Raw genomic sequence first — 23,219 nt, forward strand, 5'->3', positions numbered from 1 at the left:
AACTGCATAATGTGAGGATAGAACCGTCAAGTGTGAGAAAAAAGGAAGGGGAGGTGGACTCTCATGATGAGGTGGTTCTCTCCAAGCAGCAAAAGATTGCCCAGGTTAAGGGCAAGAGGAAGACCTCCTCGGTCGAGAGCAGGGAGGATCAGACTCTAGCTGAGGCCCTATAGCAGCCTCTCCTACTGTCGAGGGATATGACTGCACTAAGGAAGATGAGGCAGCCATAACTCTTCTTGTCCCTGAAGAGGGATTTGACTTTGGTAAGTTTCTGGGCAGATCTTTCTTTCATTATGTTAGGGCACCTCCCTTATTTGACAGTGTGCTCTTTTGTTGAAGACAATAACTGATAGTCTGATATGGATAAAATAGCAAAGGAAAAAAGCAGCCAACATTAGGAAGTGATGTAACTAAGCAATTGAATAAGTAACTTTCTTTTGAATTTGGGGGATTACCTCATTCTTAAGAGACCTGATTTCATTTTGAAGAGATTCAATTTTTAGCATGGGTCAATAGATTCAATTAATAATAGTGCCCATGTGCCATGTCTATCTTTTAGAATGGATTTTAATGTATGATACATGAGCATTACCTTCTGTAGACCTTCATCATGCACAACCACAGGTGACGCAAAAAGCTTTCTGACATCCTTTGAAATACATTTTGCATTGCAATGCGGACACTAGAAAGAAGAAATGCATAGGTAAGATGCAGAAAAGAATGTCTGAAGCCTCTTCAGTAGCGGTATAGCACATCAACTAATAAGAAAAAAAATTACCTTTGCAGGATGTCCATGGCACTGTTGAATCCATTTAATGATGCAAGACATACCATATACATGTCCACAAGGAAGACAACTGCAATCCTTAACCATATTTGTTCAATGATTGATCAATATGAATGTACACAATATCATAAACTATAAATTCAAATAAGAAAAGAACAACAATTTTCACACCCAAAATATTTCACAAACGAAAAGATGCCATGCCACCTCTTCCCGCACCATACTCAAGCGCTTCACAAACATTACCAACAAACTATTAGGCCATAATCGTTTACATATGTTAGTCCACTCAACGTTATTCCACCATAAAGACAACAAAAATTTGATACAGCTCCTTAGGTTTTGTACCTTATGTTCCCTAATTAAATTCAAATTGACCAATAAGTATAGTTGAATTTAGTTGTTATTAGGGAAGGATAACACCATCGCATTGGCCAATGCAGCCACATTGGGGACCTATGGTACAATATCTAAGAAACTGTAACCAAGTTTCATCCCATTTGCCCTCACCTAGGGTGCCTCAGCGGTAAGGGAGAATGCCAAGACTAACAGTAACCCATAAGTCTCTCGTTCAACTCCTAGCTAAGGCATTTCGCAATTTACACAATGCCTGCTTAGCAGGGGCGCGTAGGCATCCGGGGTTTGTCCCTCAGGAGTCGTCCCACTGACCCATACCTTGAGGGGGTTCCTACTTCCTCATCATCGAAATAAAAAAAGTTTCACCCCTTTTTTTGTTATTTATTTATATCGTAGGGAACCTTTCTAAAGACAATTCTTTAGACTTGCTGCTAGCTAATAAAACCTATGGGCAACTGACTCCACCCGCCAGAACCAGTTTCTGAAACAAACCAAAAAACATTCTACAGTCCCCAACCAAATTCCATTACACACAATCAATAATTGAATTAAGAATATGCATATACAGATGGCTAAGAATACTAAAATACTCAAGGTAAAGAAAATTGAAATGCCAGACCTGGCTTGGTGATCGCCTTAGGAAGCCCAGGGTTCCATACAAATAGAGCAACAAAGCCTGTCCAAGTTACTCTCACCCAACTCTTTCTTCTTCTTCTTCTTCTTCTTCTTCTTCTTCTTCTTCTTCTCTTCCTTTCCCTCCTCTCCATAGCCTTGCTCCTTGGATGCTTCTTCTCCCATAATTTGACGATTGTGCCCTTCTTCGCCCTCAATTTGCATCGACGTGGGTGAGGCGGTGTTGGAAGGTTGAGGCGGCTGCGGAGGACGTGCGAATAAACGGATCATTGTTGGTGTGGACTACGAGTAACCGATCACTGAGACTAAGTGAGAGCCATTAGAGAGAGAGAGAGAGAGAGAGAGAGAGAGAGAGAGAGAGAGACGGAGAGAGAGAGAGAGAGAAGGTCGAATAGGTCGGGTTTGGTTTTCGCCGCTACTATATACGTACCGGTTTAACTCTGGCGCTAGTTCCGCCACATCAGCATAGACAGATTGTTGGGCTTGGATCAATTTGTGTGGCGTACTGGACTGGGCCTTCATACTTCATAGTGTAATTAGCGTAGATTTTTCTTTTTTAAAAAATAAAAATAAAAAAGTACTAAATTATTTGAAGATAAAAGGTAAAAAATAGAATTTGGATCGAAATCAAACTTAAACATAGATCTAATGTGTTAAATTTAATTAAAGTTTTTCTTTCCTTTTCTTATGCTTTTTTTCCTAACATAGTTTGAGTATTTTCTTAAAATTTAGGGACTTTTAATTTTAAATTAAATGATCATGGAGTCAATTTGATTTTAGCACAAAGTTGAAGGTTTTTTTTTGGCATTTTTTTTATTAATGTTTTATTTGTCTTTATAATTTGGATCATGCTTTATTTTAATTCTTAAAATTTAAAAGGTTTTTCTTTTCATTCTATATGAAAATAAATGTACCAAAGTCATTTCGTACTTTTTGCAATTATAGTAGAGCAAAAGGTGGCTTTATTGACTTTTGTCACATAAACTATAATAATATTGAAAAGGTTATGAAATAACTAACTTAATACGTTTACCATTTTTTTTAAGATTAAAATTTAACTTTTCAAATTTTAGGTACTAAAATGTAGCCTAATTAAAATTTTTTGGATCAAACTTTTTTTTTCCCTTTTTCTTTCTTAATTACATAATTCAAAATTTTCACTAGAATGACCTTATCCTCTCTAAGAGTTATGGGATAAAAACAAATAAACAAACAAACAAATGCATTGAACTTCTTACTTCTTCTTCTTCTTTTTTTTTTTTTTTTGTTGAGAAAGGACTTCTTACATCTCTTAAATTGCCTAATTAAGTTGTTTAAAATAAAATTGTCATCAATACCATAATGACAAATTAAGATTGTTATCACTTAACCAATAGAATTGAAGAAGAACACTAGCAACAACAACATCAGCAAAACAACATCGTCAAGAGCTAACACGTGCTGTCAAACACACGTGTGATTACTTACTCAAACGATGCGTTTCATCTCAGCAGCAAAGCAATGACTAGGTGCTTTGGAAATTAGTTATGGCATGTGTAAAGGTCTGTTATGGTACGAATTAGTTTGTTATGGTCTCTTTGCGCGGGAATTTCTGTTAAGATTTTTAGATCTTTCTAGAAATAATTTATGTATAATCCTTTTGTATAAATATCTTAATGATGTATAATTCTATAAGTGAGCAATAATATTTCTTTTGGCTTTTTCTCTCAAATTCTCTCTCTCTCTCTCTCTCTCTCTCTCTCTCTCTCTCTGTGAATCTGTTCTAGAACATTCCATAGATTTCTTGTGATTAGCTTGCAAATCCAAGCTTTTCTTAATGGTATCAGAGCCATAGATGGCTTCTACTACAACATCATCTTCAACCTCTGCAATGGCGTTTTCAACCTCTACAAAGGTGTCCATGGCATCTTCATCTACTACTTCATCAATTAATTTGGCCAATCAACCTCTTCTACTTCTATCAAATATGGCCAACATGATGATCGTGAAACTGGATAGTACAAACTATATTGTATGTAAGCATCAAATTACCATGGTGCTTGATACTTGCTCTATGCTTGAGCTGCTTGATGAGACTTAACCAATTCCAGAGAAATTTCTCAAAGATCTTTCAGGAACTGTCACAACAATTGTGAATCCTGACTATTTTTTCTAGAAATCGAAAGAGAAAGCACTGGTTACATTCATTAGTTCAACCCTAACACCTTCAATCCTTGCTCTTACTGTGGGTTGCCACTCAGCAAGGGAAATTTGGAGGGTTCTTGAAAATCATTTTTCTTCAATCTCAAGATCACACATTATGAATCTCAAAGGTGAGCTTCACAATATCAGGAAAGGTACTGATTCTGTTGCTCTATATTTGCAGAAAATCAAGATTGTAAGGAATAAGTTGATGGCAGTAGGAGTAATTCTTGATGATGAGGAGTTACTTCACATAGCTCTCAAAGGTCTTCCAAAAGACTACAACGCAATCAGATTTGCCATACGTACAAGAAGTACATAATTGAGTTTGATGAACTCACTACTTTACTCAATGCAGAAGAAGAGTCTCTAAATGATACTAAAGATATCAAAGATGCCTTTGCAATGGCTGTAAACACCACTCCTAGACCTGGAGGTTACAATCAATATAATCAATTCAATGGTAGAGGAAGAGGAAGAAATGGAAATAGAGGTAGAGGCAATGGAGATGGTAGAGGATCTAATACTTCTCCTTATCAATTTTCTCCTTCACAATTTTCTCCATATTCATCAAATCAGAATAAACAAAACCAGTTTTCTCCATCACAGACTCAAGGCATCAAGACTGAGAGACCAATTTGTCAGAACTGTGGCAAGGTTGGTCATCTTGCTATTGATTTCTATCATAGGATGGATTATGCATTTCAAGAAAAACATCCTCCTACAAAATTAGCTACTATGGCCACAGCTTTAAATGCAGCAATTACTCAGGAACAACCCTGGCTAGCTGATAGTGTAGCCACTGATCTTGTCGCATCCAGTCTAAATGCACACTCTTTTCCTAAACGTTATACTGGACAAGATCATCTTGCAGTTGATAATGGACAAAATCTTCCAATTACACATAGAGGTAATGTTCAATTTCCTACTCAAAATTCATCTTTGCTTCTTAATAATGTCCTTAGAGTGCCATCTATTGCCTCAAATCTAGCTTCTGTTCACAAAATCTGTCATGATAACAATTGTTGGTGTTATTTTGATGAAAATTTTCTCTCTATTCAGGCTTTGGCCATGGGGAAAGTACTTTACTAGTGCAAGAGTGAACAGGTTGTATACCGTATCTACTCCAGTAAAGCTACCAATTTGTCTTTATAGTCTAGAGTTTGTAATCATGTTTCTTCTACTCCTTCAAATTGGGACATCTAGCATAACAAGCTTGGACATCCTCATGCTCAAGTCCTACATTCTCTTTTTCCACAGTTTAACCTTTCTGCTAATAAGTGTAATCTCATATCTTGTACACATTGTCTTAGTGGTAAAATGCATAAGCTTTCTTTTCCTAATTCTCAATTTACTGCACATTCACCAATTGGATTAGCGCATTCTGATGTATGGGGCCCTACTCCAGTGTCTTCTGTCAATAATATCAAGTATTATGTGTTGTTTATTGATCACTATACTTGTTTTACATGGATTTATTTTCTTAAGCACAAATCTAAGCTCTTTTGTATGTTTGTCAAATTCAAAGCCATGGTTGAAACACAATTTTCTACCAAAATTAAAATTTTGAGATCAAATGGTGGTGGAGAGTATGTTTCCAAAGAGTTTGAGTCATTTTTGTTTGCAAATGGTATTCTTCACCAACTATCTTGTCCCTATACTTCCCAACAAAATGGCTTTGTGGAGACGAAACATAGGCATTTTATTGAAACTACTATTACCTTACTGTTTAAAGCTTCCATTCCTTCCAATTTCTGGTCTTCTGCAGTCCAAATTGTTGTTTTTCTCATTAATTTGTTATCAACTATTGTTCTACAATTTCACTCTCCATGGTTTTTATTGTACCATTTTAAACCTGATCTGAGTCAGCTTAAGGTCTTTGGTTGTGCCTGTTACCCTTTTCTCAGACCTTACATCTCTCACAAACTTGACCCTAGGACTAAATAGTGTATTTTTCTGGGTTATGCACCTACCTTAAAGGGTATCCTGTGTTTTGATCCTAGCAATAATACTATGTACACCTCTAGGCATATTTTATTCAATGAGTCAAAGTTTCCTTTTCCTACTCTTTCTTCTTCATCTCAATCCCAGGACACTCCTTCTCCTTCTCTTTGGTTTTCCAATCTACTATAGTTTCACTCCTTTAATCAGCCTTCCCTCTTAGGTTCTAATCCACAATCTCCTCCTGCCACTCCTAGTCCTTTTACTTTTGATCTTCCCTTGTAGCCTACATCATCTGATCCTACTCCACACTTACCTTTATCTATTCCTTCTTGTTAGAAAATTTAGACTCCAGTTGATAGAATTAACAAGTTTTAAACCCAAGTTGTTAATTAGATTTATTATGCATAAAACTTGTTAAAACAAACAAATATCAATATCATGTCAAAACTAAGTGCAGTGGAAAAATAAATAAGACAAGATATGATAAACCAGGAAAACCAATGAAACCAACCAGTTTCACAGTAAAAAACCTGGGGAGAAACCTTCCCGAAAAGCAATTCACTATAGGAAAGAGAAGTTTCAGATCTAGTACAAAACCTTTGTCCCTAGACTCTACAATCCCCGTAGATAAACTCACAGTAGAAACTTTCTACCACTTCAGAACCTCTGAACTCTTCAATATATGAACACCACCCTTTAATGCCCGAATCCCAGTACGTAACTAACCAATTGTGCGGATCCCAGTACACGATTTCAATCACCAACTAGAGAAGAAGATGTTGGTTGCAAAGTTCTTCACTTCATTAACAATGAAGATTAAGAAGCACTTGGTTACAAAATCCTAAGGCGCAAAGACGCAGTAGCTTCTTTTTGAGAGAATAAGGCTTTGGTCACCTTTTACATATGTTATCCTTGTATTCTCTTATGTGACGGCCTAAAAAATAAGCCTTATATATGCCTAGGGTTGTGAGAAAAGAAACCCTACACAAATACAAAAGCCTGGCCCAAAAATCAGATCTGAAAATTCTAATTTCTGTAACCTCGATAGATAGCCTCGACAGATAGCTATAAATCGAGGTTTAATGAGGCTCGACAGATGCTATCTATCGAGCAGCTGTCGAGCAGCTGTCCACCAGGTGTCCAGTAGCTATTCGCAGGTGTCCAGCTTTAGTAAACACCTTTTCTCCACTTGTTTCTTGGTCCAATCTTCATGGCTTTAATACTAGACTTGAACAACATGTTCTTTGAAGTATTAAATACATCATAGATCAATCCAAATACAAATAAAGTGCGTTTTGTCAAAAGATTAGCCAACTACATAAAATATGTCCTTAACACTTCTCCATCTATTCCTCCTTCACACCCATCAAATACCCCCATTGATCCTTCTACATTACCCATTGTCACTGTGAACCAGCATCCTATGCAAACTAGATCCAAAAGTGGGATTTCTAAGCTTAAACTCTGCTATAAAGCCACTCTTGACTACTTCTTCACTGAACCTCCAAATTACAAAATTGCCTCCTCTTATCCAAATTGGTACAAGGCTTTGGATGTTGAGTTTGATGCATTGTAGAAATAGCAGACCTGGGTTCTTATTCCTCCTCCTACCAATGTGAATCTTGTGGGATGCAAATGGGTTTACAAGTTGAAACTTCATAGTGATCGTTTTATTGCTCGTTACAAGCAATGTGGTTGATATTGTACCGGTACATATACCGCTATCGAAATACCAACGTTTCGTACTGGTTTAAATACTAGCCGTACTGGCCATGTACCGGCCATACTAGCCGATTTCGGGCAATACCGGCTGATACCGGGCGTACCGGTCAGAATAGAAAAAAGTTTTTTATTTTTATTTTTCGTTTTGTAATTTTTGAATTTTTGTAAGGACAAAATGGTAACTTACTTGCATTAACTTATTAGTATTATTTGTTTTCTTAGTATGCAATGAGCAATTAACTTTTCTATTTTTTCTATTATATTTTTCTTTTAATTGATGCTAATGTTTAAAATCATGAATAATTTGTTCTGAAATTGAGGTAATGTTTTATGGTAAACTTTTATATTTTTTATAATACACACACACACACACACACACACACACACACACACACACACATACACACATATATATATAAATATAAAAAATAACGTAAACTCGAAACGGTACACCAGTATTGACCGGTACCGAAATATATCGTTTCATTGGTAAAACCGGTATAGCCTCTGGTACGAGATCGACTCCCTTGGTTACAAGGCCAGACTTGTGGTCAAGGGTTTTCACCAATAACCAGGTATTGACTATACTGATACTCTTAGTCCAGTGATCAAACCTACAACTGTTAGGCTTGTTCTAGCCATTACTATGAGTCTTAACTGGTCTATGAGACAATTGGATGTAACCAATGCCTTTCTTCATGGTCACCTCAAGGAGGAAGTTTATATGGAGCAACCTTCTAGCTATATTGATCCCTCTAGGCCTCATCATGTCTGCAAGTTACTTAAATCTCTCTATGGCTTGAAGCAAGCCCCTCAAGCCTAGTTTGAGAGATTTACATCTCAGCTACTTCATCTTGGGTTTGTGGCTTCTTTGGCAGAAACTTCTTTGTTTGTCTTTCACTCTGGCTCTATCATTCTATATTTGCTTCTTTATGTTGATGACACATTATCACTAGCAATGCTTCTGCTCAGATTTCTCATCTTGTTTTTGCTCTCAACTCATCATTTGATCTTAAGGATCTTGGTCCCCTAAATTATTTTCTTGGCATACAAATTACTCATACAAAGTTTGGTCTTACCTTATCTTAAACCAAGTATGCCTCTGACATTCTTCATCACTTCAACATGCACAATTCCAAGCCCACTAAAACTCCATGCTGTCCTGCTACAAGGCTCACTCCGTTTACTGGTTCTCTTCTCTCTAATCCAACAACTTACAGAAGCATGGTTGGTGCCTTATAATACCTTACCTTTACCAGAATAGACTTGGCCTTCAGTGTGCATCAATTGTGTCAGTTTATGCAATTTCCTACTTCAGCACACCTAGAGGCTGCCAAAAGGGTTCTTCACTATGTTAGGGGCACCCTTTCTCATGGAATTTATTATTCTCGAGGTCCACTCACTTTCTCTGCCTTCACTGATGCTGATTGGGCAAGGGATCCTTTCGATAGGAAGTCCACTACTAGTCTTATGGTGTTTCTTGGTTCTAATCCTATCTCTTGGTCCTTTAAGAAGAAATCTACAATTTCACGATCCTCTACAGAGGCAAAGTATAGTGCTTTTGCTACTATTGCAGCAAAGCTTTCTTGGCTTTGCCAATTGTTCCGTGATCTTCATATTTTTCCTTCATCATATTCCTGTTCTTTGGTGTGACAACGTATCTGCTATTGCTCTTGCATTTAAACCTGTCTTTCATGCTCATACCAAATACATCGAGGTGGACTATCACTTTGTTAGGGAACGGGTCCTTTGTCGTGATTTTCCTATTCGTTTTATTTCCAGCAAGGACAACCTTGCTGATATCTTCACCAAGCCTTTAGCTGGTCCTCTTTTCCTTTTATTCAAAGATAAACTCATGTCTCGTTCCTTCCCCATTCATTTGAAGGGGGATGTTGAAGAAGAACATCAGCAACAACAACATCAACAAAACAACATCATCAAGAGCTAACACGTGCTATCAAATGCACGTGTGACTACTTACTCAAGCGCTGCGTTTCATCTCAGCAGCAAGGCAATGACTAGGTGCTTTAGAAATTAGTTATGGCATGTGTAAAGGTTTGTTACGGCATGAATTAGTTTGTTATGGTTCAAATCCTATTTGCACAGGAATTTCTATTATGATTGTTAGATCTTTCTAGAAATAATTTATGTATAATCCTTCTGTATAAATATCTTAATGATGTATAATTCTGTAGGTGAGCAATAATAATTCTTTTGGCTTTTTCTCTCAAATTCTCTCTCTCTCTCTCTGTTACTCTGTGAATATGTTCTAGAACATTCCATAGATTTCTTGCGATTAGCTTTCAAGTCCAAGCTTTTCTTCAAATAGAATGGTTTTTCTTGTTTCAAATTTTTTTTTAAAAAATAAGGGGACCAACCCCGAGTTCAAACCTAAGCTCTCACCTATAAAAAAGGGTATTCTAATTGAAAATGGTTCAATATTTTACCTTTGGTAGTTTTCTTAGATAACTTGTTCATATTGGTCATTGCACCACAAGAGACAAACTTTAGGTTGTGGGTGACGAACACATTTTCATTCAATAACTTAGTCTAGGTGATGTAGATCATATATTTTCCTAGTAATCAATTCCTTTCTATTTTCGCATTTAGAATGTAATTTGGGAACAAAGTTGTGTAATCACTTTCTTATAATGTATCTAGTAGACTAGTACCAAAGTATTGTAATCTATTCCAGTTTGACATTTTGTGTAAGGTTTTTTCTTAAATTTTTTTTTTCGTGTAATTAAATCAAAAGGAACTCCATTGTAAACTAGAAACTAGAAAGGAGAATTTGAAACAATCCTATAAGAGTTCGAATTTGTTAAGAATGGGATATAAAACCTATATTTTACACCATCTAATAAGATTTTGTCACATCAGCTTTTTACTTAAAATTCAATACATTTGACCACACCAAATAACATCTCAATAAACTCCCAATTTGGTTAAATTTATATATGGGTATTAAAATTGATTGGGTGTAGTTGTGTTTTTCCTTAAATATGTGATTAGATGATATGGTATGTTGGGATTGACAGTGTAAAATATGAGTTTTACACTACGTTCTTATAGAATTTAATTTCTTCCCATAAAGTCGCAGTTCTCACACGTAGTTAACTCATTGGTCACATAGGTCATTTTTAATTATATATTTTATAATTGGAATAAATATCTTCCATTTGTTATGTTTTCTTTTTTTAATTAAACAATATAGAGGTCCTTTGTGTCTCTTAAAACTCCTTTTTTTTTTTTTTTTTGTGAGGGGTTGTCTCTCAAAACTCTTAATTCTTCAAATGGACAAAAAAGACATCTTAGTCAACCACCTCAGATCTCCCTTTGTCCCTACTTGTCATTTGCTTCAAATTAAATCATATAACTTTAAAATCACATTAATTCAAACCCCTAGATCAAACTCGATAAGTTTTGGATTTAAATTGATATGATTTTTAAAGTTCATGGTTCAACTTTAAATTAGCAAAGCTATAAGGTGTAATTTATATTTTATAACAATCTTCTTAAGACTCATAATTTAATTTGGAATGATTGGATTTAATTTGAAACTTCCTTAAGGCCCCATTTGGTTGGGGCAATTAGTTATTGAAGGGATGGAAAATGGAGGGGGGGGGGTAGTTTTTTTGAGTTTTTTGGTTGGAGAAGAAACTAGGAGAGATTTTGGCAGGACTCAGGTATTCTCTCATTGGGCCCACAAAAATGTAATCCCTCCAGTTTGACTCAGGTAATTTTTTTGTTGTTACTTCAATAGATTGTAATTACATTTATGTACCTCTCACTATAAATTTAATTACTCAATCTTATTGTCTTCTTTCGTTTTCAAACACATCTCTGTCTCTTTCCACTACAATTTCCTTGTCCAGTTTTTATTTATTTATTTATTTTTACATTGGAAACAATTTCGATCATTAGTGTTTCTATTGAAAAACAAAACTAATTTATATATATATATATATATATATATATATATATATATATATATATATAAAATATACAGTATCAACATTAATATAATATAATGTGTAATGTGTTAAATTTTATAAATTAATTTTAATTGATAATAAATAATAAATTTGTAATTAATGATTAACAAAATTACTTCTTATATATTATGAATAAAGACATAATATTAAATTTATATAAACTAAAATTTTTATCAACTCACTTTTCCTCCTCAACCAAATAAATGAGTTTTTCATCTCTTAACTTTTCATCCTCCCAACCAAACATATATAGGAGGAAATGCTAAATCTTTTCCATTCCTACCGTTTTCTATTTAGATATCCCCAAATTTTCCATCCCCAACCAAACAAAGTGTAAAATATAGGGTTTAAAATTTAATGTATCCAAAATTTATGATCTTCTTATTTGGACTATGTTTTCTCAAATTCTGAATAATACAAATTGTCAAAAAAATTACGAAACTAGTTTCACGGCTTACTTTTTCTCTTATTCCCCTTGGGTTAGGTTCTCTAAAGCACTCACATTAGTGTTTGTATAATAGAAAAAAATGTCACACTTTAGTCAGTTAAGTCCAAAATTCCTCTACATCCGGTCATGCAAAATTGTGTAAAAATACATGATTAATTACTACAATAACTGTGTAAAATTACATTGACATTATTCATTTTACATTTAGTTTCTTATTCTTTATTTACATAACTTGAGGATGAAGGAAGAAAGTTGATGAAAGTTATTGTGTGCAAAGAAAAAGAAACAATTTAAAAAATAAAAAATTGGCATTTTTAATGAAACGTAGTATAAAATATATAATATAATATATGGTATTTTGAAAATTGGGCCAATAAAAAAAATAAGTTCTTATAAAATGGAACAAGAAAAGGGAGAAAATTTACGCAAAATGACGTGAATGCTCTTGTGTCAGTGCATGTGTTGGTGTGTGTTTTGTATGATGGATCTAGATCTCCATTCTCATCAGAAGCGATAAGGAAGAATTAAAATGCTAGCTCATATCATGATGTTGAAGTTTATGTTGATGTGCATGTTTGAGAAGGTGGTAGGCTTGCTTGGGTGCAATCATGGAGGATCATTAAAGCTCAGGTGTAATCAGTCAACATCAACTCCCCTGAATTAAAAACTTTGCTTTGAGGAGAGATGTGCCCGATTTATGTTTAAGCAACTTAAAGATGGTAGATGAAGAAATCAATAGCCCAACCAGAATTGTGAAGGATGTTTTGAAATTTTCCATTAGGGCTGCTGATATAGCCAACCCAACTAGGCACTATATTGTAATGCTTTTTATCTTTAAGGGGCCCCAAATTCAAGCATAAATTGATAGTCATAACTTATAAGGAATTTGAATCATGCATGTCTCTCTTAAAACTTAAAACATGAGGTATCATTTGAATTTTTAATTGTATATTTCTTATTTTGAATAAAAATAAAAAGGAAAAACGAATGAAAGAAAGAGAGAAATAAAAATAAAATAATAAAGAATAAATTGAATAATGCACACTATCAAATCTAGTTGTGACATGTGAAGCACTAAATCAAATAGTACTATGATCTCACAGAACAGTGAGTTATTCATTATTTCTTCGATAAGATTAGTAGCAAGACACAAACTTTGGCTTTGGCGAGACCATAATGGCCGGTCTGGTTCGATCAACTCTCTCTCTCTCTTTGAAAATCTAACTCTAGGTTTCTCTCTCCTTTACCATTGGGTTCATGGATTAGCTTTGGCATTTTGAAGTCCATGTGAGTTTCATATGATTGTTTTGTTAGTATTCTAATGGAAGAATCAAGCATAGTTTCACATAACCCTTTAAAAATAGTTAAATAGTATTTTAATATTGATATTTAATTAGGTTCAAACGATGCAATGCACAGTTAGATAAACACAATTTTAAGGGCTGATTTTTCAATTATATGCATAATGGGTTTGAGACGGAATTCTAAAATTTTTAGTGTAGTTTTGGTATGTAATGTAAAATATTTAAATGATTTAGGTTTGAAAATGCTTTTTCCATCCGTTGCAATTTTTTTTCATAACTAAAGATATTTAATTCATCTACTTCTCAAAAAAAGAAAAAAAAAAGAAAGAAAAAAGAAACATATTATTCATCTTAGATTTTTTAAAAAGAATTTTAACATAATACCATACCATATTTTTCAAAATAATGTATTATGTTACGATTCTATATCTATTTGTAGTAGCAAGTTCTAGCAAACTCAGCTAGTAAAATCTCTTATTTTCGAATAAGAAATTTGGAGTTTGAATATCTATCCAAAAAGAAAAAAAAAGTAGTATGGACGACCTTTAGATCACTCACATCAGTGCTTCCAAAATACAAAAAGATAACGTTTTACACATTTTACCCTAAAAACACCTACATCAGTTGGTCCATAACTTTGGGATTTTGATAAGTGGGTTTTGATTCTTTTTTTTTTTTTTTTCTATGTTTGATCAATGGGTTTTGGGATTTCATATGTATTTGGGTTGAATGAGGTTTTAGGTTTTGGGATTTCATATATGTATTTGGATTTTGGGTTTTGGGTTTTTAATTGGAGGTTGATTGCTTGATGATAGTGGTTGGGTGGGTTGATGATGGAGGTTGGTTACTTGATGATGGTGGCTGGGTGGGTTGATGAAGGTGCTTGATCTCATTGATGGTGGCTGGGTGGGGTTGATGGTGGGTGTGGATTGATCGTTGGTGGTGGCTGGGTGTTCGTGATTTTGGGTTGTGTTGGTTATGCGAGAGGGTTAGAGAGGAGTGTGAAGGACATAATAAAAAATGTAAAAGAATGAATAATTTATTAAATAAATGTTTAGAATAGATAAATTGATGTGGGTGTTTTGTAATAGTAAATGTGTAAAATGAAAAAAAAGTATGTTTTAATTTTTTTGTGTGCAAAATAGACATTTTTTTGTGTGTGGAAAATAGACAAAAATTTTACACCCAATAATGTAATTGCTCTAATAGTGAATGATAATTTTGGAATCTCAGTCGGATAATAGATTGAAACTCTCTTTCCAATATATATATTCAAGAGATATTCAATTCTATCCAAGACCAACCGCACAAAAACAACTAGTGTGGACTGTGGACGATTATACTGGTGGTGACAACTCCAAAGAGCATGGCCAAGAATCCAAAGCTTGAGTGACATGCCGACATGCTTGGAGAGTCATCGCACTTGATGAGAAAAAAGAAATGTGTACGTAACTGCTTGATTGAATATTAATTAATACTGTCACCTATATTAGGGCACTTCTAGAAGTTGTGGTCAAACATATCCATAAGAAAAAATATGAATAACCAATCTTTAGCTGTTATCACTAAGGGTGTGTTTGGTTGGGATGAAAACAGGGAAGGATGTAAAATAGGGAGAGGAAAATAAGGTGGAAAATGACATTTTTCACTGTTTAGTTAAGGGTCCGTTTGGTTGGAGGAGTGGAAAAGTGGGAGGATAGAAAATAGTGGGAGGATAGAAAATATTTTATTTTCTCTCCTATTTGTTTGGTTGGGAGTGAAAAAGTGAAGAGATGTAAAAAATATGTTTGAATAAATTTACTCATATACCATTGTTAAAGAATGATACACAATTAAAATAAAAAAGTGACAAATAACCACACAAAAAAAATTCATGTAAAAAAAATCACAACTAGTTAAAAAAAAAAAAAAAAAAAAAAACTATCACACCCAGGCCTAGAAAATCAAAAGAAGAAAAAAAGAATAGGAAAAGAAAGAAAGAAAAGGCAACTGCCCCGTAGAAGGAAAAAAAAAAAAAAAAAACAAGAAGAAGAAGAAGAAGAAAGAAGGCGCTCACGCCGAGGCCTAAAAAAAGGAAAAAGAAAAAGAAAAAGAAGGAAGGCAAAGTGGCTACCCAAAAAAAAGAAAACAAATAAAGCAACGTTACTGAGAAGAAAAAAAAAAAAAAAAAAAAAAGCAACTTGAAAAAGTGTGTATGTATATACTGGGCATTTTTGTCAATCAAGAAAAAATTTATCCTTAGTTAGTTTTCTGTCCATTTTAGAGAGAAAACATTTTGGTGGGTTAGGGGAGAAACTACTTGGGCCCAACCATTTATTTTTCTTCCTCCCCACCGAATCAAACACACTCCAAAAAAGTTTTCCCTCCTATTTTCACTTCAAAGTTTTCTATTCACCTTATTTCACTCCAAAGTTTTCCATTCACCCCATTTCACCTCCAAACAAACACACCCTAAGAGGGGGAGGGGGAGAGAAAAGTGGTGGGGCTCACAAGTTTTCTCTCCTCCCCTTCAAAATACAATCTCTCCAAATTGGAGTGAAAAGTGAGAAATTTTTTTTGACAAAACTGCCCCCACTTTTCAGGTTTTTTTTTTTTTTTTTTTTTCACTTTAACGTTGGTGTTTTTTTTTCTTTTGTTTGGTCAGGTGGTGGGTTCTTCTTTTCTTTCTTTTTTTCTCTTAATTTTAATTTTTATAATTTTTTAAGAAAACACTTTTGGATGATTCTTATGCTATTTTTTTGAAATGTCAACTTTCATTTATACACAATTTTTTTTAGAAGTATAATGTATTACTTTCTCTTTTATTTAAGAAGAACATAAATATAAATTTATACAAACTTTATTTTCAACCAAACCAAAAAAATTTTCATCCCTCTACTTTTCCACCCTCTCAACCAAACACAATTGAGGAAAACTAAAAACTTTTCTATTCTCCCACTTTTCCATCTCTCCTCTATTTTCTATCCTTTTACTTTTCCATCCTCCCAACCAAACGGACCCTAAGATTGAGAAGCTTCCCTGCTTAAAATAAAACTATAGGTTTGTGTAACATTTTTGTTGAAATAAAAGTAGATGAATAGATACAATGAGAGCCAAACACCTAACTTAATAACTTATTGTTATACCATTTTAAAATTATATAATTAAAATGGATTAATTTGACAACATAAATATAATGTTTGCACCAATACACTTATAAGTCTACACTACTCATAGGGTGAAAAATAGCTCAAATAATATATATATATATATATATATATATATATTTATTTACACAAAAATATAGAATGGTAAAGGATTTTTTTTTTTCTTAAAAGAAGATGAAGTTGACTCAGTAAGTGTTTATAAAAATTGATTTAGAAAACCTATTGCTTTTTTTGTTGTTGATAAATCCATAGTTAGGAGTGGAGAGATTTAAACCTTAAATTTATCTCCATTGAAAAAATACAATAAAATGTTAATCAGTTAAGTTACAAGACTCTTAACAGAAAATCCATTGCTAAAAATGGAAGGATTAAAAAATTAATAATGAATTTTTTTTGTCTTACTCCTTTACTCTTTTTGCCAGGCATGAGCATGAATGCCTCTCTCTCTCTCTCTCTCTCTCTCTCTCTCTCTCTCTCTCTCCATATATATATATATATATATATATATATATATATATATATAGTGAGGAATATATTTTATTTTATTTTATTTTTCTATCAAATCTGAAAACTTCATTAATCGAAATATGGAAATGTCACATTTTTAAGTTTTAGCACACGAAACACGAAAGTATAGAAGTAAGAATTTATTTTTATTTTTATTTTAAAGAAAAAGAAGGAATGTAAGAGTATCATTGTCCATTGCTGCAGATTATAGTTGACACAGTTTTTCTTATCCAGTGACAACTGACGAATTACTTTTTTTTCTCCTTTGTTTTTTGCTCTGACTATTCTCACAAATCAAATACACGTTGTACCTTTGTATTATTGTTAGTGGCACATATAAGGCCCATCAATCTTTTTTGTTTTTTTTGTTTTTTTTTGTTTGAGATACTCATCAATCTTGAAAACAACGGCTATTTGGCAGCAACTATATATATATATATATATATATATATATATATATATATATATATATATATATCTATATCTATATATTTGGTTTGATACAAGATAGAATTCTACTCTAACCCAATCTAAGTATATATGTGTGTAAAACTCCCTCCTGAAAACTTGAACCTTGACCTTTGTCTCCTACACTCCAAAAGCACTTATATTTGTGGAGTGACCATCACACCAAAGGTGTGCAGTGGTGGCAGCAACTATTTCGGTTGTGCTTTCACCTTCACAATGCCATAATTATAGAATTTAGTGGGTGTGAACTCTACATGCTTATATTCAAAGTATATACATGTATGATTTTTTTTTTCTATAAAAAAAAGTATATACATATATAAAAGATATTATCCAAACTAAGTTCTGCAACAAGATTAAAGTCAGCATTAATTAAGTAATGAGTAAGATTTGATTGTAACAGCTTTAAATGAATTTATATTTAAAAAGAATAATGTTAGATATACAAACTATTTTAAATCAAATTTTACAAACTGCTTACGTGGTGAGTGCTTATTGATAAATAGAAAAGTGATATTAACGGTAAGAAAACCAATAAAAGGTTAGCCACATTAACATTTTGTAAAAGTGTTGTAAAATAATTTGTGCCTGTAGCATTACTCAAATAGAAATATTGAATATTTGAATTTGGTTTATGAAATATTTTTAGAAACTTTTTATATAGAAAGAAAAAACAGATTTTTTTGATAATTTTTTATATTTCCCATAAAAGTCGTATCAAATTTTTTCTGAAATTGTCAATTAACAAATATTCTAAGAGCACCTGATCGATTACATAATTGCATAAGTATATATATCCCTTAAAAATAAGAAGGAAAAAAGAGAATAATATGTGAGAAGGTTACTTACAATAAATGGAAAAGAGAAATCTGAACAAAGTCCACAATTCTAGATGATTATAAAACTCATTTTCCTCTATTTCTATCATGGCTTATAGGGTTATAGAGAGTTTGGTTTACCTCTAGTACTTTTTTAACTGGAATCTTCTTCTATTTTAATGAGAAACTGTTACATCACCTACTAACTAAATAAAATGTAGAGATTGAAACTCAATATCATTTGCTATTGTGTTGGTGCCCTTTGTTTGTGCTTATTAACTTTCTTCTTATGTTTATGCAATTACCAAATAATTATAATTTGTGTAGATTTCACTACTACTAATGCTAACATATTTTAATTCTTTGAACACAATATGGTGTTGGTCCAACCTTATAACATTAAAACATTCAAAAAGATTGATGCCAAAATACGTATGTATGAAAATTATAACGCTTTTCTGCACTTATATAAATTTTTATTGCAACTTAATTACTTCATTACATTTGATTCAGAAAATGAATAAAATAGAAAAATCGCTATTGTGAGAATTGCTTAAACTTACATTCCTAGCAGAATGTTGTACAAGTACTCTTATAATTTTAGGGCTAATTATTATTTTACATTCAATAATGTACGTACTTTTCCACAACTTTAATTTCTATTAAGACTAGGACATTGACAGACCAATTTATTAATGGTTTATTGTCATACACAAAGTCACAAGTACCGGTGACAAATTCTTTTTTTTTTTTTTTTTTTGAGAAATACGCACACATATATTTTACTTCCTTTGGCATCAAATAAAAACATATCTTCCCTTAAAAAAAAACATATCCAAATATTTTAAAGAGAGATTGAAATGCTAGGATTTAGGGAAGCAAATGCAAGAAATTCAGGGTCATTCTCCAATATAGCCATTTCTTTCTCATCCATGGTCACCCACGCCTCAATCCCAAGACCCCATGGGGTTTCACTGAATATTATTAAATTTCTAAATGCAGGGCCAACTTTCCCAATGATACCAACCCAAAATGGCTTCCCCCAACCAAAATCAATATCGTTAAAAAACCTAAGCCAGCATGTAAACGCACAAACATCTGGTTTTGGTTCTGCAGAAAACATTTCTTCTAATTGGTCAAAGTAATTGGAGAAAGCCAAAAAACCTTCATCTCCTTGCAAACTTTCCGCACTATCGCTATCAAACCCTGCGATGGATTCGTTTACAAGGTCCACCAATTCATGCAACTCTTTCTCTTCCATAGCCAAATCAGCTGCTGCGGGAGCCCACCAAAATATATTTCCAATAGAAGCATCGGACAAGTGTGCCTTCATTCGTGTCCTCAAGTTCACTGCTTGGACCAGCATGGTCATGGATGCCTTTATGAAACCTGCTGATTTGGTTTTAGAAGCTGCCATGCAATGTTTCCAAATGAAACATGTCAGTGCCTCAATGCGTGTTGGTTTAGGAACTAGTTCACTTTTCGCTTTGGCCCTTAGGGTGGTTATCGCTTCGTCATGGAACACAAACCTTCTTGTAACATACTCACCTTCTTTGAACCACAAGTTATCCATTGTAGCTATATACTTTTGTGGAAGTGAATCTCTCGGTGGAAACATGATTGATCCCTCAGAGAAATTTGGATTTACAACTTTTTCTGGAGACCCACTAAAGGTGGCTGCCCAAGAATGAAGAAAAGAACTCGCTGTTGCTGCATCCCCAATCTTATGTGAGCAGCTCAATCCGATTGCTATTCCACCACAATCAAAGAGGTTCAGTTGGATAGCCATTTGACCTATAGTAGTATCTGATTCCTTGCAGAAGGCACGGTACGGAACGAATAGGCTAAGTAAGTCTGTTTCTTGGTGCTTAAGGAACTCAGACATGGAACAATTAACACGAGCTTCCAGAAAGGGAACACCCGTGTCGAAATCATGGATAAAAAGATTGTCTTTTACGCTCCCAGAAAATGGATAAAAGATATTGAGGGTGTCTGAAAGGGAATTTTTAAGTTGCGTAATGATTTGGGACATGTTGAGATTGAGATCAGTACTCATAGGGTAGAAGAAGACTGTGGGAACGTAAGTTGCGGGAGTGACCTGATCTAAGAGGGTGAATTTGTAGGGCTTCAGATGGTGCAATGTTGGTAAAGATGGTTTGATGGTTTCTTTTGAAATAATAGTGACCTCAACCTTCATCATTTTGCCACACTAGTTACTTTGCCTCAGTAATCTCTCTGTTTCTCTCTTTTGGCTAAAGACCTTGCCTCAGTCGTCAGTGGTACTAGCTGTGTTACTCATAAAGGTTTCCTTTTATAAGCATCCTGACATTGACAGAGAAACTATTCAGCAAGGGCTTGTTCAAGGAAATTTCTTAAGTGATGTTAGATTTTTTTTTTTTTTGTTGATAAACACTGATGTTAGATGGTAGTTGAAGCAATCAATAGCCCAACCAGAATCTCATAAATGAGGAAGGATGTTTTGAATTTTTACAGTTGACTGCCGAATAGTGAATTAATTCCCAAAAGAATTTGCCATCTTCAAACAGTAAAAGACTACTACCAATAAATTGGTTCTTTTAAAAAAAAAAAAATTTATAATTTTTTTATAGAATAAATTGGTTTTCAGATGTGCTAGAAGTCGGTCATTAATGGGTGTTTAACTTTAAATGGGACACTAACGACGTGGTATGGTGCTGATTTTTATTTGTTTTCATCCTTTAAAAACAATTTCACGCCATTTGATATTTAAGCCAATCAACTATTGATAAAGTTGTTTCTTAAAAAAAAAAATTTTGATAAAGTTCCCTCAAAAAAAAAAAAAAACTATTGAAACCTATTGATAAAAGTTTTACCCAAAAAAAATTGATAAAAGTCGTGACTTCCCATTAACTTTCCAGAGAAAATAAAGGAAAAAAAATTTCAATTCTTAAGCCTGAAAATAAAATAATTCCAAATATATATTTTTAAAATTTTTAATTAATTAAGAACATGTGAAACCTATGTGGCAGTTTAAATGATATACAAAATAATATTTTAATATCAGCGGTAGAGACTGGATTTAGCTCATGAAGCCAAACAATTAGAGGACCTAGGTCCAAATAGCCCAACACAATGAATTTGTAAAGAGTAGGTTGTAAGACTAAACTTCTATGGCTTAGATAACGTTCACTATGAGCCAAAAATAATAAGGAAGCCAGGAAAAATAGAATGAAACCACAATATTGTGCAAGAAAATTCTTCTCAGCCAAGTCCTAGGAAACTAGTTTTTGAATATATAACTATGAGACTTGTTTACAATTTCAATTCTTTGTGTTACAGTGTTTTTCTTTTTTATTTTTTCAATCCCCCCTCTCTGGGGGAACTTTTGTCTTATATAGACCATTTTAGATGATTCAGGCCTTCTATTTGTTGATCATGCAGGTCACCACTCAAGTGTTAGTCCCATCAGGCACCTTCCCAGAATTCTTGTGAGATGTAGCAACCAAGGCAGCACTGTTCAAGGGTATTCTCCACATAAATGTGGTAAGGAGGTTTGGTGGGATGCATTAAATGGGGTGGTAGCCACCATCCCTTCAGCATGTCAGGGCTAACCCTCACTTCTAGCCCATTTCTCTACAGTGCGTCCTCTTCTGGTGGCGTACCGCTGACGTGGCCCCCCATCTGAGGGTGGGATCTCCTTGGAATTGCCCTTGCCTCCTCGGCGTATGGCACGACCCGTGGCAATGCTACTTTACCAAACTGCTGCACCCCACAATAGCCCCTCAAAATGCCAGTGTTTCCCTCTTATCCGAGGAGAAAGAATGGGCTTTTGAATTGAGGTGGCTGATCCTACACATTGCCCTGCTTTCCCACGAGAGAATGTCGTTTCGCCTGTCTTGTAACCACTCCTAACGCTTCAGAGTCCGCAACGCTTCATTAAATGCTCTAGGATGCACCTTGTTCCTATGTCCTACGGTGAGATGGAGATCTTATGGTTGGTATTTTTCCTCGAAATTTGGGCCGGGATAACTCCCACCCAATTCTGCCTCCTATATAAGGCGTCTGGAGATTTCATTTTTCCCACTTTACAAATCTTCAAACTCCTAAGGCTTCTTATTCTCTTAAGCTCCCAAGATTTCCCAAACCTTTCGATTCTTGAGAAGCTCTTGAGGCGTCCCCTATCCTTATTTTTGTAAGTTCTTTGTTTTTAGGCTATTTTCCCCTTGGCCAATCTCCTTAGCCTTCTTATCTTTACTTCTTTTTAGTAAGTATTTCCCACACTTTTCTTTAGTCTGTCACGATGGGTAGGTTCACTCATTTAGCTGATTCCGTCACAGGTATGAAGGGGTTTAGGGCCTTGTATCAGATCCCCTGGGACGTCTCCTTATGGTATTGCCCCCTAGGCGGATGGATCGACCTTCGGAGGGAAGGAGAAGTAGTTATCCCCATGATAGCCTTTATAAAAGGCGGGATGAGGATACCCATGCTAGGGATTTCTTGATAGCCCATAGGCTTTGCCCCCACTAATGTGCGCCCAACCTATTTAGAGTACTGGGCAGTGTAGACGCTCTCAACGAGTAGGTAGGGTTAGACCTCTCCTGGCATGATGTCGTTTGGATGTACGAGTGTCATTCGCTTGCGGATTTGGGATATTACCTTAAATCTAGGTCTCCCATTGTTAGGCTTGTCTCATTCCTGCCCAAGTCCAACAAGGGTATTAAAGATGACTTCCTGATCCTCTCAGGTGACTGGCATAACGACCTCTATTGCCTAGTTCGAGTGGGAGAGCCAGGTGGGGTACTTTAGGCTTAGGCATTTCAATGAGGGCATTAGTTCTTTAGTTTTACTGCTTTCTTCTTTCTTTTGATACATGGTCTCTTCCTGGTTAAAGGTTTCGCTATTCTGACCAAATTTTCACCTCTCGGCTATT

At 34.4% G+C, this 23,219-nt stretch overlaps 1 protein-coding gene across 1 annotated transcript; it reads right to left on the bottom strand.

The window, feature by feature from the left end:
- Window positions 1-19,085: 19,085 nt before the first annotated feature.
- LOC142641550 (akuammiline synthase 2-like) lies at window positions 19,086-20,522 on the bottom strand. Its single transcript, XM_075815999.1, has one exon. It carries the CDS (start codon window positions 20,508-20,510, stop codon window positions 19,155-19,157), a length of 1,356 nt encoding a protein of 451 aa, XP_075672114.1. The 5' UTR covers window positions 20,511-20,522; the 3' UTR covers window positions 19,086-19,154.
- Window positions 20,523-23,219: the final 2,697 nt, after the last annotated feature.

The sequence above is a fragment of the Castanea sativa genome, chromosome 6 (genome assembly GCF_040712315.1).
Source record: "Castanea sativa cultivar Marrone di Chiusa Pesio chromosome 6, ASM4071231v1".
NCBI classification, from domain to species: domain Eukaryota; kingdom Viridiplantae; phylum Streptophyta; class Magnoliopsida; order Fagales; family Fagaceae; genus Castanea; species Castanea sativa.